This window comes from Dermacentor albipictus, chromosome 1 (genome assembly GCF_038994185.2).
Source record: "Dermacentor albipictus isolate Rhodes 1998 colony chromosome 1, USDA_Dalb.pri_finalv2, whole genome shotgun sequence".
Classification (NCBI taxonomy): Eukaryota; Metazoa; Arthropoda; class Arachnida; order Ixodida; family Ixodidae; genus Dermacentor; species Dermacentor albipictus.
In genome coordinates this window covers 381,805,438-381,819,226 of record NC_091821.1, presented here as the reverse complement: position 1 = coordinate 381,819,226, position 13,789 = coordinate 381,805,438, and the positions used below count along the sequence as shown (strand labels likewise).

Below are 13,789 nucleotides of genomic sequence, written 5' to 3'. Positions count from 1 at the left end.
TTTGAGGGCCATTATAGTTTCCCAAGTCCTTTGCACTTCAGTTAAGCTGAAATTACGGTAAAACAAATTTCTGTGGCTCCTTTTTGTTTGTCATAGTGAATGTCTATTGAACTACATTCTCATGCAAACACTGTGAAAAACCAGTGAGCAAGAAAAGCAAAATTCTCATCTAATTTTATTATTCACCATTATGCTGAGAACTACTACAAACAATATAGGTGAACCAAAAGACCCACTATTGAAAGAATTTTCATCTAAATGTTTATAATTTGAAAGACATTAAATTTGTAAATGATTGGCCCTCTGTAATCTAGCTTTAGGAAGAGCAATGTCAACAATCAGCCCTCCTGGTGATTGCACACACCAAGTAGCGAAAAAAGCTCCTCCGTAAATCAAAACCATTTTGACAGTAGTCATTGCACCACCAACAAAATTAGAACTGGTGAGAGAAAAACCACCCAAAGAAATTTGCCAAGGCCTGGCTACTATCATGCATTAGTCTTATTTTTAAACAATACTCGCACGTACCTGCCATGCGAGGATTTGATCAGGAGAAATGCCACAAGCCCTCTTGAAAGCAGCAACTGACTGCTCTAACTGGTCAATTTCCTGTGCTGCTGCTCCAACAAACACCCAAGCCATGTAGCATTCTTTGTCTACCTTCAAGGCACTCTGCAAGCCACACATTAAAATAATGAGTCTTCACACATTCTAAAGCTCCACAAACATAAAACTCTTCTGAGAAAAAAAGTACCTCCGAGAATTTTAGGTTATGGGACCCAACTGGTTTTCATATGCTAGAGGAATACAAGCCATTTGTGTCCCCTAAAACAAACAGCTTGCATTCCTCTTGGATATGAAAACCACTTGGACCCAAGCAGAGTTTTGGTTATTGCTTGCATCCCCTAGTCTAAAACTCGCTCTTAAGTAGCAATGATTCAAAGCTGTTAAAATAAGTTAAGTTTGGTGGCACACAAAACAAATACAGTGAAACATCCAACTGAGTCGGAATTTTTTTCGGATAGCTGACTAAGTATCTTGTACCAGTGTCACATGGCCACATTCGACTGCGATAGAGCCCAATCCAAATTTTCAACCACAATTGGCTTCCTCCTGCAGTTTTTGCAATAGCGATCGGGAAATTTGATCACGACTGGGCTCAACTATAATTGAAAACGTGCCGTGTGACACCCACATTACATACAAATAAAACAGCTTAATTTGAACAGGTCCTGTGCATATTTTGTTGTGTCGCTAAACTGCATACTTGCATGGCACACTGCCATTTGTGACACGCTTTAATTCCCATGAATCTCATTGTGACAGCAATTATACGGGCAGTCCAGCCTCACTCGCAGTGTCATGTCCCAGCAAACTTCAACCCATTACAGGCAGTGAAAGGTGATGCAGAAGTGGTGCTCCACATACACTATAAACACAGTGTTTCTTTGTCGAATGCAGCATGTTATCCTGGAGCACTGGCAGGAAAGAAACATTCCAGCAGACCCAAAACACCTTGTTGGAATCTACAGAATCTACATACAACGAAATTTTGTTTATATTCATAAAGAGTGCTGAAACCTATGTTAAGTTTCTGTGTTATTACAATGTCAGTGCAAGGTCATACGGAAGGCCCTCACCCAAAACGCATCATCCACATAACAAGCTGCCCAAACGTAGCCCCTTCGTATCTGCGCATGCATGCATCCACCCGTGCTACACAATGCAACACACCTGGAGGTCATCTCAAAGAGCTATTTGATGTTAACACGATAGAAATATATGTGCGATTGTGGCCTAATGGTTAGAGCATCAGGCTGATTCTATGCAGGGTGACCAAGGTTTGATCTCGCCATTGGGCACATAATTTTTTTTTTGCTTTTAAAGGGACCCTGAAACGATTTTGGCGATTTTCTACAAACGTACTGAGTCGTTATAGTAGGTCCTTCTGATCATTAATTGACACTTCTAAGTGCTCTGCGTAAAGCATGTAATTTATTATAAGGTTTTAAAAATGCACATCGCTGTCGATCGCAGCGCACTGCTCGGCGGAATTTTAAGCCGCCCCTACCCATATGATGCAAATAACCCATATGACGTCACATGGGCGAGCTATCTGATTGGCTGACCAGGGCGCATGGTCGATAATTTTTCCAAATTTATGGTGAACAAATGATGCTCGTAATAGTTGGAATGTTAGTTACTTTGTTTTTGTAAAAAGAAAATAACTTAAAGAGAGAATACACAAGAAGTTTTTTTAGTACACTTGAGCACTTCCAGCACACAGCAAGTGTCGTCTGCTTGTGTTACAACGTCCGCAGTCTTTGACGAGAGCTCCGCCGTCAGTGTCGATCAGTCTTTTCGTGAGCACGATGAATCACCCTTGTTGCGTTGTGGGCTGCAGACGTAGCGACTGGAAAGATGTGAAGTTGCGAAATCGTGTCTCTCTGCAAGGCAGCATACGAGCGAACTGGCTGCTGCGCATCGGACTGCGGCTATCCGATAGGCGCCAGGATTTGCGCGTTTCTGGCCGTCACTTTACAGTGGAAGATTACTAACGCAATAGCGTTTCGCAAGTCCGGTATTAGGGCAAACACAAGCGCAAAGGGACAGGGTCTGGCCGCTTGACTGCGCCGGGATGAGCCACGAGATGAGCAGAAAGGTAAATGTGAATGGTCTGCACGGTGCCGCCACCTGGTGGCACAGAGCTCAACCATACACAGTAGCAGCAACGAAGTGCATTCTTCTTTGCTGCTGGTGTGTATTTTTCGCAGGAGTGTAATCATCAACACGTTGTTCTTATAAATGTTTAAAATGTTTTACACTTGGTTAGAGCAATATTAGCGCTTCGTTTGACTGGTTAAGCGCTGCGCCAACAAAGGTCTGGACAGTGCAGACCGATCAGGCTGCTCACGTACGTCTACTCTGAAGTTCCTTCATCAGCTTGAGTTTATGCCTCCAGTCATTTGCCGAAATGACCAGCTTGCCTGTGGTTACCAGAATATCGGCCACCTTCGGCGCTACGACAGAATGCTCGCAACGCACGCTGCTTCGATGGCTCTCGGTCGACGGCCAAGCGGCCAGCGGAGAGGTCTCGCGCTCCAACAACCGGAAGTGGACGATGTGACGTCGCATCGTGATGCAGGACCAGTGAAGGCGGAGCTTAGCGCCGCTCGCTCGGCGAGCGAGTTGAGGAGGAAAGGCATGGCTAGGGAGGAGGGTAACTTCTAATCGCTTGTAACTCCATTAATACGTAACGCTTCACTTAAATTGTGGTGCGAATGTTCTACTTAAGCTGTACCCTATGCGCCTACAAAATTTGTCCGAACCGTTTCAGGGGCCCTTTAAGTGTGAGCTATCCGGCAAGACCAAAGCTGCACCAAGCAGCCATGATCACCAAAGTCCAGGTGGGCTTGGAAAGAAAGCTTTGCCTTAAAAGAAAACGTTGCAGTGTGGGCAACGCTTCATAAGACACTTGCCACCGCACATCTGATCATAACCACAGGCGCAAGAAACATTTTTACATTAGCCTGTCTCTCATCTTAATACACGGCAATCTGTCAAGTGCTCTCCGACATGCCTATACACCATACTGCCCACATACTTCATTGCATTAACAGAGCTAAACAATACTAGTGTCCCAGCAGCATATCTCAGCAGGTCTACAACTACTTATATGGCACCAGTATCACTCGTTTGCTGCAATGAATGGCGTGCTTAGCAGTGTTGCGATATCGTCCATCGCATATTAACTGCTGAAATCAAAAGTTTTTTTTTTTTTTTTAGCAAGGGGTGAAACTACATACATGTACGTCGCAGAGCGCACTCACTAAGATGCTGTCTCGAGCCCAACACATTTGCTGCAATCTCTGTGCTGCGCACTCAGAGCCAGCATCTGTGATAGTGGCTGTGCTAGCCTTCAGCATGCTACGAACAGTGCGTCAAGCACCACACGGCAACCAGACACTGTGTAAATGTGGACGAACTGAATACATGAGCACCACCCGTTTTCACTTTGCGATGTTCCGTTATTATACAGAGGAACAAATGGTACATGATAAAACAGTTAGTTTCTATTGACAAAGCATAACACTGAACGTATACAACCTTGCAGTGCTTCAAAGCAGCTTTGAATTCCTTTTGTCTGATCGCGTCTCTTGCGTCTTTCAGCGCTTGCTTCACTTCTCTGGAATCCATTTTTACTAAAAAGGAAAGGAAACCACAGGGTATGAGTGTCTCAAACTCAGAATATGTTGGAACTTCTAAGTACACAAAAGTTCACAGGGCTCAACCGGACAGGCCAAAACAGATATTTTCGCTTCAAATGCAAATCCTCCATTCACCAAGTGTAACCAAGCGTTCAAGCGATCGGATTACACGAAAACGTTTCTCATTCTTGGCACCGTTGTCGCAGTTCTACGGCCGCTGATGCAACATAAGTCCATTCGACATTACAAAGATTTGCAACAGCTTGAACTCTGTGCGAACACGTCAGAAGCACCAGCAATTGCCTGAACAGAGCCTTGGAAACGAGACCAACGAGACATTCAAGACAAAGTCCCGTGTCTTACGAGTTGATGTGCCGGTAGCCGCGGCAAATGTTTCTCGTGGGCTCTATGCCGTCGCCCTGTAGCAACAGGCAGCAGCGTCAAACAGACATTTCGCGAGTGTGCTTCACAGTCCCAATAACTTTCAGCACTTTCAGCACAGAACACCTATATAAATTTCATGCTTTCAGTTCCTCAACGAGCAGCCGACCGCAGGTTCGGGTTCCGATGACAGCGCCCCCAGTATTTGGAAGATGGCTCTACGATGCGCTCGATTTATTTTTTCGCGGCGCGGACTGCACGCAGGCAAACGTCCGAGCATGACGTCAATGCTATTGTGCTGCACTTCCATGTGAAGAACGAAAGCCTCCTTGCTATTGCATGCGAGCACGTAAAGGAACATACCAGCATTTGTGCTGCCACCTGGTCGCTTTCTTATATTCATTTTTTTTTTTGTTCAGTTTTTGAGAGGCATAAGCGACGCAAGCGGAAGTTAAGGTGTGTTCTTCACTTGACAGGTGCTCAAAAAAAGGCGAATTTTCCTACACATATCTGGGCAAGGTGGTGTCCGTGTGCCCTTAGAGTCTGTGCCTCGGTCAGCGATGTCCACAGGAGAGGATCAGAATGTGGAATGCCCGTTGTGCATGGAACCGCTAGAAATGGACGACATCAACTTCTTCCCATGCACTTGCCTATACCAGATTTGTCGATTTTGTTGGCACCGTATCAGGACTGACGAAAATGGGCTCTGTCCTGCCTGCAGAAAACAGTACCCCGAGGACCCGGCTGACTTCAAACCGCTCTCAGTAGAGGAGCTGCATAGGATAAAGAACGAGAAGCGCCAGAGGGACCTGCAGAGGAAACAGAAGCTCTCTGAAAATCGTAAACATTTGGCCAACGTTCGCGTTGTACAGAAAAATCTGGTGTTTGTCGTAGGTTTGCCACCGCGACTAGCGGAAGCGGAAACGCTCAAGAAACAGGACTGTTTTGGTAAATATGGTAAAACTCACAAAGTGGTCGTCAATCAGAGCACCTCGTACGCGGGGCTGCAAGGCCCTTCAGCGAGCGCCTACGTCACCTACTACAAGGCGGAGGATGCGCTGCGAGCCATCCAGGCTGTCAACAACGTGAAAGTGGATGGAAGGACTCTAAAAGCTTCCCTCGGCACCACAAAATACTGCAATTATTTTCTGCGTGGTCAACAGTGCCCAAAGACGGACTGCATGTATTTGCATGAGTTGGGCGACCAGGCAGCGAGTTTCACAAAAGAGGAGATGCAACACGGTAAACACCAGGAGTACGAGCGTAAGCTGCATGAACAGATGTTGGCAGCCAACAATAACGTGGCTGCGTGTGCCCCTCCGCCCGCGGTGGCTCCGGCCGCTGCGCCTGTCTCGACTACTGCCCCGAAGAAGGCCAACAAGCCGCGCAAGCCAGGGCTGGCACCGCGGCACGCTAGACAAAGCGAACAGAAGGCAGCCGCGGCTGCTGCCGCTGCGGCAGCTGCGGCGAACAACACTACGAGCGGTGGTACACCACCGGTGCCCAAGGAAAACAGAAGCACGCCGCCTGAGGATCCGTCGCCAACGTTTACGGCGTCCCTATCGCCCCCGTCGCCCGAGACGTCGAGGGCTGGCGGCGACGACGCGATTGCCCACGAAGACGACTTGGGCTTCGACCCGTGGGACGAATGCTCTAAGGGTCTGGCGGACTTACTCGAAAAGGAGGCAGTCTCGGCGACCACTTCGACGACAACGGCTGTACCACGGTTGGCAAGCAGCAATTCCCTCTGCGCTCATCCTCCGCCTGCTCTGTCAACTCCGCTGTCTACATCGCTGTCAACCCCGCTTTCGACGCCACTGTCGGCGCCATTGGCCACAAGTTTGTCATCACCGCTACAGGCCCCCTTGTTGTCCATGCACCATCAACAGCGGACACCTTTTCTGCAGCCATCGCGCCCAGCGCCGCCTTTTGAACCTTTGCTACGCAGGCCTCCACCACCGCCGCCGCCAGGTTTTAGTCCATTCCTAGTAGGACAGCAAACACAGAAACTGATGCCCCTGGCAACGCACCAGGGGCCAGCCATGCCTGGTGCCGGGAACGGGCTGGCAGAACTGTGCGCGCTGCGTGAGTCCCAAGAAGCACTTCGCTCGCTTTTGCCCACAGTGAACATAACCTTTGGGCCACCCCTTGGGGTTGGCCCACAGGGTGGTGCCGGTTCACACCATGCCCCGCACCTGAGGGGACCTCCATCTTCACAGTTTGGAAACAGCTGTCCCCCACCCTGGGGGAACAGTGCAGTCCCAGAAATGCCCTGGATCTCTCAGGACCCTGCCATCCTGACTGGGGGAAGCCTAACAGATGCCACTAACATGGCTGCGCGTTTCTAGGCTTCTCTCTCTATCCGCTGCGCTCTGAACCCAGTCCCCGCCTACCTTCTCAATTTTTATTTTCTCTTTACATCGACCACTGTGTGGATCATGATGAGTTCCACAGAACCAAAATTTGACCCGGTTATGTCTTTCTCTGAAAAGACTCCCTAAGGTGCTGCTGTGGAAGCTTCTCTCTCTCTCTCTTTTTTCTTTACATTCTCTCTTTGCTTTCTAAATTTAAGAAAGAAGAAAAAAAGATCCAACAAAGTGACGGAATAAACAGTACGCAGTGAAATTCAAGGCATTTTGTTGTAGTTGTCACAAGTGTGCCACCTTGATGGTCACTTGTCTACAGCAATCTCCTTAGTCTTCAGTATTCATTGGCAAAGCAGGAGAAGAGATTGGTCAGCAGCTGTTGCGTTATTCTATAGCCATTCATTCTGCTTTCTGTGGCAACAATGGGTGGATACGCATAATGTTAATAGCGCTTAAGGTCACTTGGAGCTGTAAAACAGTGCCACATAGGATTAAAGGTTAGGTTAAAGGATCAGTTAAAGGGACCCTGATATAACTAAATTAAGCTGACTAAAATTATCTTGCACCTTGTGAGGATTGTTATGGGGTATTGAAACTTGAGCAAACTACAGTAATTATTGCTGTAGAAGGCTTCTTAATATATGGCATGTACCGGTGGAAATGGACCTCGGTGAGGTGGCAGAAGCTGCTGTTTTGTTCGTTTATTTTTGCCTCCAGTCTATGGCATAGGATTCTTACATAATTTTTTTATGTCTCTCCCTTTCTGTCTTTATCTCATTAACACACTGTAGCTCAGAGCCACAAATGCACTGTGTTTGTGCCCTCAAGCTCGTATACTTGATATTTTTGTGCAGTGTGTGATGACTCGAAGCTTTCTATACAAGCAGCTTACCCTTGTTGCATTTTGTTTTAAGTTTGTTATAGTGCAAATATTTTTTGAGCAAAGCATCTTTTTATTAGTGCTCATGGCTATTGTTATTTTCTGAGCAAGACAACAGTTGATATTTTTGTTATTCAGTTTCACAGTATTGATGTCAGTGCTGTGACTAAATGGATTTTATGCATAAAATGAACTTCCGTCTTAGTTTTTGTCAAGTTCTCCTATTTCACATGGCTCATTTTCACAGTGCCTTTTCTAAAGGTAGAACATGAGCAGACAACACACACTATTTGAGCTTGTATGTGAGATTAAACTCCGTTGATCCTTGATAAGTCACAGCCCCTTCTTTCTGTTGAATACCTCACGAGTGTTGTCAAGTCTCTTTGATACAGCACTGTCTTGCTCTCTGTATGGTTTGTGATGCAAAAATTGATGAGCCTAAACTAATAGAATGTCTACAGGGTTGTCAGCTTGCTCATGCAGAAAGTCTGGACAAGAGTTGAATTGGGGGGGCCGTATGGAGGGAGCTATGCACTGGTGGAATCCATGTTCTCTTGTTGATCTTGTGTGTTGTTATGCTTATTTTACCTCTTTGCTGCCTGCAATACTACAATATGTCATCCTTTCTTTGTAGGTAATTTAAGTTCATTAGACATATGGAACACTAAAGAGAAAGATGAGTAGACCTGTAATAGTAAATTATGCTTCTACGATTTTGAAAAGCATTCTTTACCATCAGAGCAGGCTTGGTAAGCCATAAAAGAGGCAAAAGTTAAAAGGTGGGTGGCAGTGCAACTCGGAAGTTCCCACACCAACTCACTATGACATTGTGGATTTTGGTGGTCTGCTTTGGCCAAGTTAATTGCGTATCAACAAAGAATGACTAGTTGTCATCATAAAGGAACCAACGAACAAACTTTGCAAGTTTCTAGGACATTTACTGTACTGCAACGAGCAGCATGAAAATATGCATTAAAATCCATGATACCGCACTGATGTATCTGTGCATACAAAAAGTTAATGTTCGGCCTTCCTTTTCTATCCTAGTAATCAACCTCTTATTGTGAAGTCAATGATTATAGAGGTCTGAAAATATACTTTGCCAATCTATACTAATTTAACATTTCTCTAAAGTGTTCTTGTTCTTTTTTACATTAAGCTCTGCCATAATCTGTTGCATGTGCCCACCTTATTGACCTCCTTATGAACATTTCATTGTATGGAATACTCTCTCTGCACAAAGTCATCAAAATTGAGTGGTACAATTCGGGTAGTTGCATATTTTTCAAAGTACATGTAGCACACCCATCTTGCAGGTTAATACAGCCCTCGGGTATTGCCATGCAGGCCTCACACTGGGACTGATGACCTACAGGATAAACATGAAAACTTGACTTTTGATGAAATCTGAGACAGTCCAGCACATTCCAGAGCAATTGGCAACCCTATATATGCTTAGTGTTAATTTTAGTCAGGAGTTAATCAGGCTTAGCTCTGAACAGTGCTTTTATGTTATAAGAACGTTATCAGCTTGCTTGGGCATGCGGCAATTTCAACACAACCTTTCACTGCATCACCTGCATGACCTCCGTTGCATGTGTTCGTATATGTTTTTCATGCATGTGTTTGTGTATGTGTTGGGTGCAAGATGGCAATCTGAAAGCAGCAAATGCTAGCGAGTTACAGGGAAAATACAATGTTGTGCATTTGTGGCTTACCTGGAGTGTGTTAAGTTTCAGTGACCGCTTGATTGCTGTGATCAATGATTCGCTGTCACAGCCATTAGTGGACCACAAGGCTAGCCATTTAGTACACCTGGTGCAAGTAGTACTATGCTTTTGTGAACACTGGAAGGAAATTGCATGCAGTGGTAATGAGGGACTCTTATGAGGAGCATCATAAACAAGCTTTTCTCTTTTGTGGCTGCTCTTGCGTTGTTGCTCCGCAAGCTCAAGTGTGTAAAGAACAAATTGTGCGAGAGTAGCTGCCTAGTGCCTGCTCTACCTTAATTTCTTGTGGAGAAAAAAAGAACTACTGCTTTGCCTTGAACAAGACAGGACATCTACACTAGTGTGTGTTTAACTGTACAAAATGTTGCAGAATTATTTTCTAAGGGCCAAGGAAGTGCATTCTCAAATAAAAGCTTCACAAGGTGCTGCAAGTGACACAGCCCAGCCAAAGTTGTGGACGGTCAGGTGTTGCACACAGTTCTTGCTACTGTAGTGGTCTTGCCAAGTATTTTGTGACATATTCTGGCATAGTTTGGCTTATTTTCGTGGCGCACAACATTCCCCTGTAATGTCCTCAATTACAGCCTGTTCTGAGGATTTTGAAATGGGAGCTTGGTCTATCTTAGTGGGACGCTGACTATACTTTCCAAAAGAAAAAAAAAAAAAAAGATAATGCTTTCAGAGAGCTGGTATTGGCTTAAATGTCACTGCCAGGAATGCATAGATAATTTTCTCTAATGAAATGAGGACAGTATCAGAATGATTACGTCACCATCTACTCTAAGAAAACAATTCATGTTAAATTCTGTTTGGCCTTGTTTCACAGTTGCAGCATTAAAGATAGTAAATGCAAGCGATACGTGCAGCTGTAGTGATGGATTAATGTTCCAAGGTTTTCAGAATGCCATTTTACTGAGAGTAGAGTGATAAAATGACAAAAATGTGCAGTAGGATGAGGGTTGCCACTGATAAGAGCTTCCGCTACATAACATCTCCCATTTGTGATTGGTAAATTGTGATCAACCAGCGATAACAGAGGGACTAATTACATTGCATTTCAACAAAAAAGAAAATGTAGCTCTGCAAATTTTACTGGAATTTTCTACAGAATGGCAAGTCCAGCTACTCCACACTGTTCTTTTGCTTTTCATGCCAATGTCACACCCTCTCTGTGTTGGCCTCCCATTCAATGTAGGCAATGGTACTCGCTGGAGCATAGCGCAACTTGTGCAAAAAGCACAGCTTCAGCAAGGATAACTTCAATTTTGTAAGGATAGCGAGCCCTATCAGTCCCAACTTTCTCTACAACTAAATCGAACCTGGCATAAAACAAGCATTGCAAGGTTACTTGGAGGGTAATATAGCAATCCAGATTGACTCATTGTACGACTTTGGTGTCCCTTCAAGACGTTCTGCTCTCCCCATGCAGTGATGAGTCGCATGTTCCCGTATGCGCATAAAGGTCACCAGGCTTAAAAGTGCTGGGGACTGTCATGACATTCATGCCGATTATTTATACAATTGTCACAGGGGACACGTCTGATAGGGATAAAATTTCTCGGTCGTGAGTGGCTCCTTTACGCATGCTGCTGTAGAGAGCCAATCGCAATAAAAAATTTCAATCTGGATCAGGCTTGGTCACAATCAACACTGGCTGTGTGACATCGCTATTAGTTTACAGTGATTGCCATGATTGTAGCTCAGGTCAAGAGCAGTGGAAGTAAACTGCTTTTGACCAGCATTCAAATCAACTACGTAAAGGTTTACCCTTACGCATTTCGTATAAAACATTCTGTTGTAGCAATACCTTTAATTTTTCAAAACATGTTGTTTGTACTGCAGCTCAGAGATTACAAATTTTTAAGTGAAATTTGATTGAGATGTGTCTGAGCAGCCTCAAAACAAGGCACTGTATGTTTTCAATTACTTTTGTTATGGCTTGCATGTGTCTATAGTCTTGCATTTATGTGTTGCCAAGGTTAGTGTTCTATAATGGCCTTACCCTAATTTTCCTCACAGTTTTTTCTCTTAGTTAATGCCCATTTCTTCATTAGACTGTGATATTTCAATACATTAATAATGTTTAGTTGACATTGTGGAGGCTTAGAATTGTTAAGGTCTATTACATTATAAAAACAGTTTACTGCAACAGAAAAACAGAACAAAGCTACACATCTGATGTGGCGCGAATCTCTTTAAAAAAGCATTGTCGCTTAAATAGTGATTGTCTTGCCATTGTCTTGTCTTGTGTTCTTGAATTTAATATTATCCTTTTGTTCGCCTATCACGACTAAAGTTGTGGAGGATCGCTAGACAAAGATAAAGCATACTGCAATCAAGAAATGCTAGTTGTCATAAACTTGGTGTTCAGTAGCCAAAAGATGTTTTGAATGCCAGGAAAATATTTCGGAAATTTGAATTCCTGTTTTCCACTGTCACATTCATACTGCCTCAGTATGTAGTCTTCTACACCGCCAGTTGAGCTGCTGGTTCTGCTGCTATTGGTACCTCGTAAAAAAAAATTATGCTTCTGTTTCATAATGCTTGCAGTCCTGCGCTTTGAACTAAGAAAGGTCTTTGCTACATGACTTTGAATATTGACAGCCCAAGTTTGGGAGCAGAGAGTACTTAGCTGTATATACGAACATTTTTTTCTTGGCCTTCTTGTTGAGTGAAGTGACAGTGCGAAAATCAGTCACTTATATTTAAGAACAAAAAATTTAGTAGTTTATTAAAAAGAACAGCTTCTTGTAAGCATTTTTATAATAACTGTTAAAGCCACGGGTGGAAAGTTGTGTTAAAATCAACATCATGTGAAGTGAAATAGCTGACTTACATATATATACAGTTTTCTTTCTTTTTTGATGCCAGAAGCGAATGCGTGGTTAGATTGGGGTGACTATATTCAAGAAGTTATGGTAGACTGAAGAAAGTGTCGCAGCTTCTTGTCAGCTGAGTTATGGTGCTAAAATTCTCAAACTGCAGGCCAAAAAAATTATTTGGTTGCCTAGAAAGTTTTGTGCTGATCATGTTGAGCATGCTTTGTCAAAGTGTTTGTAGATGAGAAATCTGTCTAGCAACATAAAAGTTTATAGAAAGATGGGAGTTTGAAATGATCAACTGTGGTAAAACAAGAAATGTTGTTGAAGTCGATGTTTCAACAAGTTGAAATGTTGGCTCCAGCAAGATTTCTTGTTCAACCACTGTTGATCTCTTCAAAAGTTGAAACATCGGCTCCAGTGGCATTCTTTATTCGATCACTGTTTATCGCTTCAAACCTGACAAGCTATATCTGTCTGATACGTGCATGTCAGTTTTGAAACATAGTGTCTTTTTCTTTGACTTTGCATCGTAGTGCTTTTCTGAACTTATATACATGGGTCTGCAGGTGAGAAGCATCGCTACATACACTTGATGCTTTTATTCCAACAATATAAGCATCATACGGGCCGAAAAACGTGCAAGATGTCCTTGTACAAACTAGCGGTGTCATTAACAAAGAAAAGAAAACTTGCGGGGAAGGTTAGTGAGCATCATTCATGACTACGGGCAGTACAAAACCACGAGGACAGAGGAAGTAATAATTCTAACAAGGTAAGGGCTGTCCCTAAATTCCTCTGTTGAGATTTGGCACTGCCTGTAATCATGAGCTAGCACCTTTCCCAAGTATCTGTTCTTCCGAAAAGGTACTGCACCAAAAATTTTAGCTTTGGAAAAGCACAATATTGTAAAGAACATTATATTAGCATTCAACAAAATCAGCACAAAAAATTTAAGTTAATGATTGCTATGGAGGAAACTGAATGAGGTACAGGTGTTGTAATGCGATTTTCATTAAGTTACTTTTTTAATTATGTTTGGATTTCTCTTCACTTGTGCGAAAGTTAAGTCTTACAGAAAACCACATAGCCGTTTGTAAACCACTTATGAAACGCAGTGAAATTTCTGGTGGGTGTTGCCCTCGTACACCATTCAACAGGTTTTGCTTTGTCAGGCAATTGTGTATTCTCGTCTGTGTGCAGTTCTCACATTGCGGCAGGAGCTAACAATGCTTGAAAGGGAGCTAACAATGCTTGAAAGGGATTAAAAGGAGCCTCTGTCTGTTCTTTAATGGAAATCATTAGACATCTGTGTAGGCATCACGCTTGCTGCAGCGTAGAGCTTGACGGATGTTACGTAACTGAATATGCTACTCCTTTTAAGTTTTTCATATGTCACTTTCAG

General features: G+C 43.8%; 2 protein-coding genes across 3 annotated transcripts in view; one reads left to right on the top strand and one right to left on the bottom strand.

Moving 5' to 3' along the window:
- LOC135900319 (tetratricopeptide repeat protein 37) overlaps window positions 1-4,801 on the bottom strand; it is a 77,509-nt gene extending 72,708 nt beyond the window's left edge. The window contains exons 1-3 of one of the 2 annotated variants that reach the window (XM_065429799.2): window positions 4,572-4,801; window positions 4,108-4,202; window positions 529-672 (exon numbers count right to left, since the gene is read on the bottom strand). In XM_065429799.2, the coding sequence (XP_065285871.1) occupies window positions 529-672; window positions 4,108-4,197 (234 nt within the window). In that variant the 5' untranslated portion in view covers window positions 4,198-4,202; window positions 4,572-4,801. The other variant, XM_065429801.2, reaches the window with a different exon arrangement.
- A 195-nt stretch (window positions 4,802-4,996) lies between these two features.
- On the top strand, window positions 4,997-7,219 carry Cnot4 (CCR4-NOT transcription complex subunit 4). Its single transcript, XM_065429806.1, has one exon. The coding sequence runs from the start codon at window positions 5,150-5,152 to the stop codon at window positions 6,935-6,937; it is 1,788 nt and encodes a 595-aa protein (XP_065285878.1). The 5' UTR covers window positions 4,997-5,149; the 3' UTR covers window positions 6,938-7,219.
- Window positions 7,220-13,789: the final 6,570 nt, after the last annotated feature.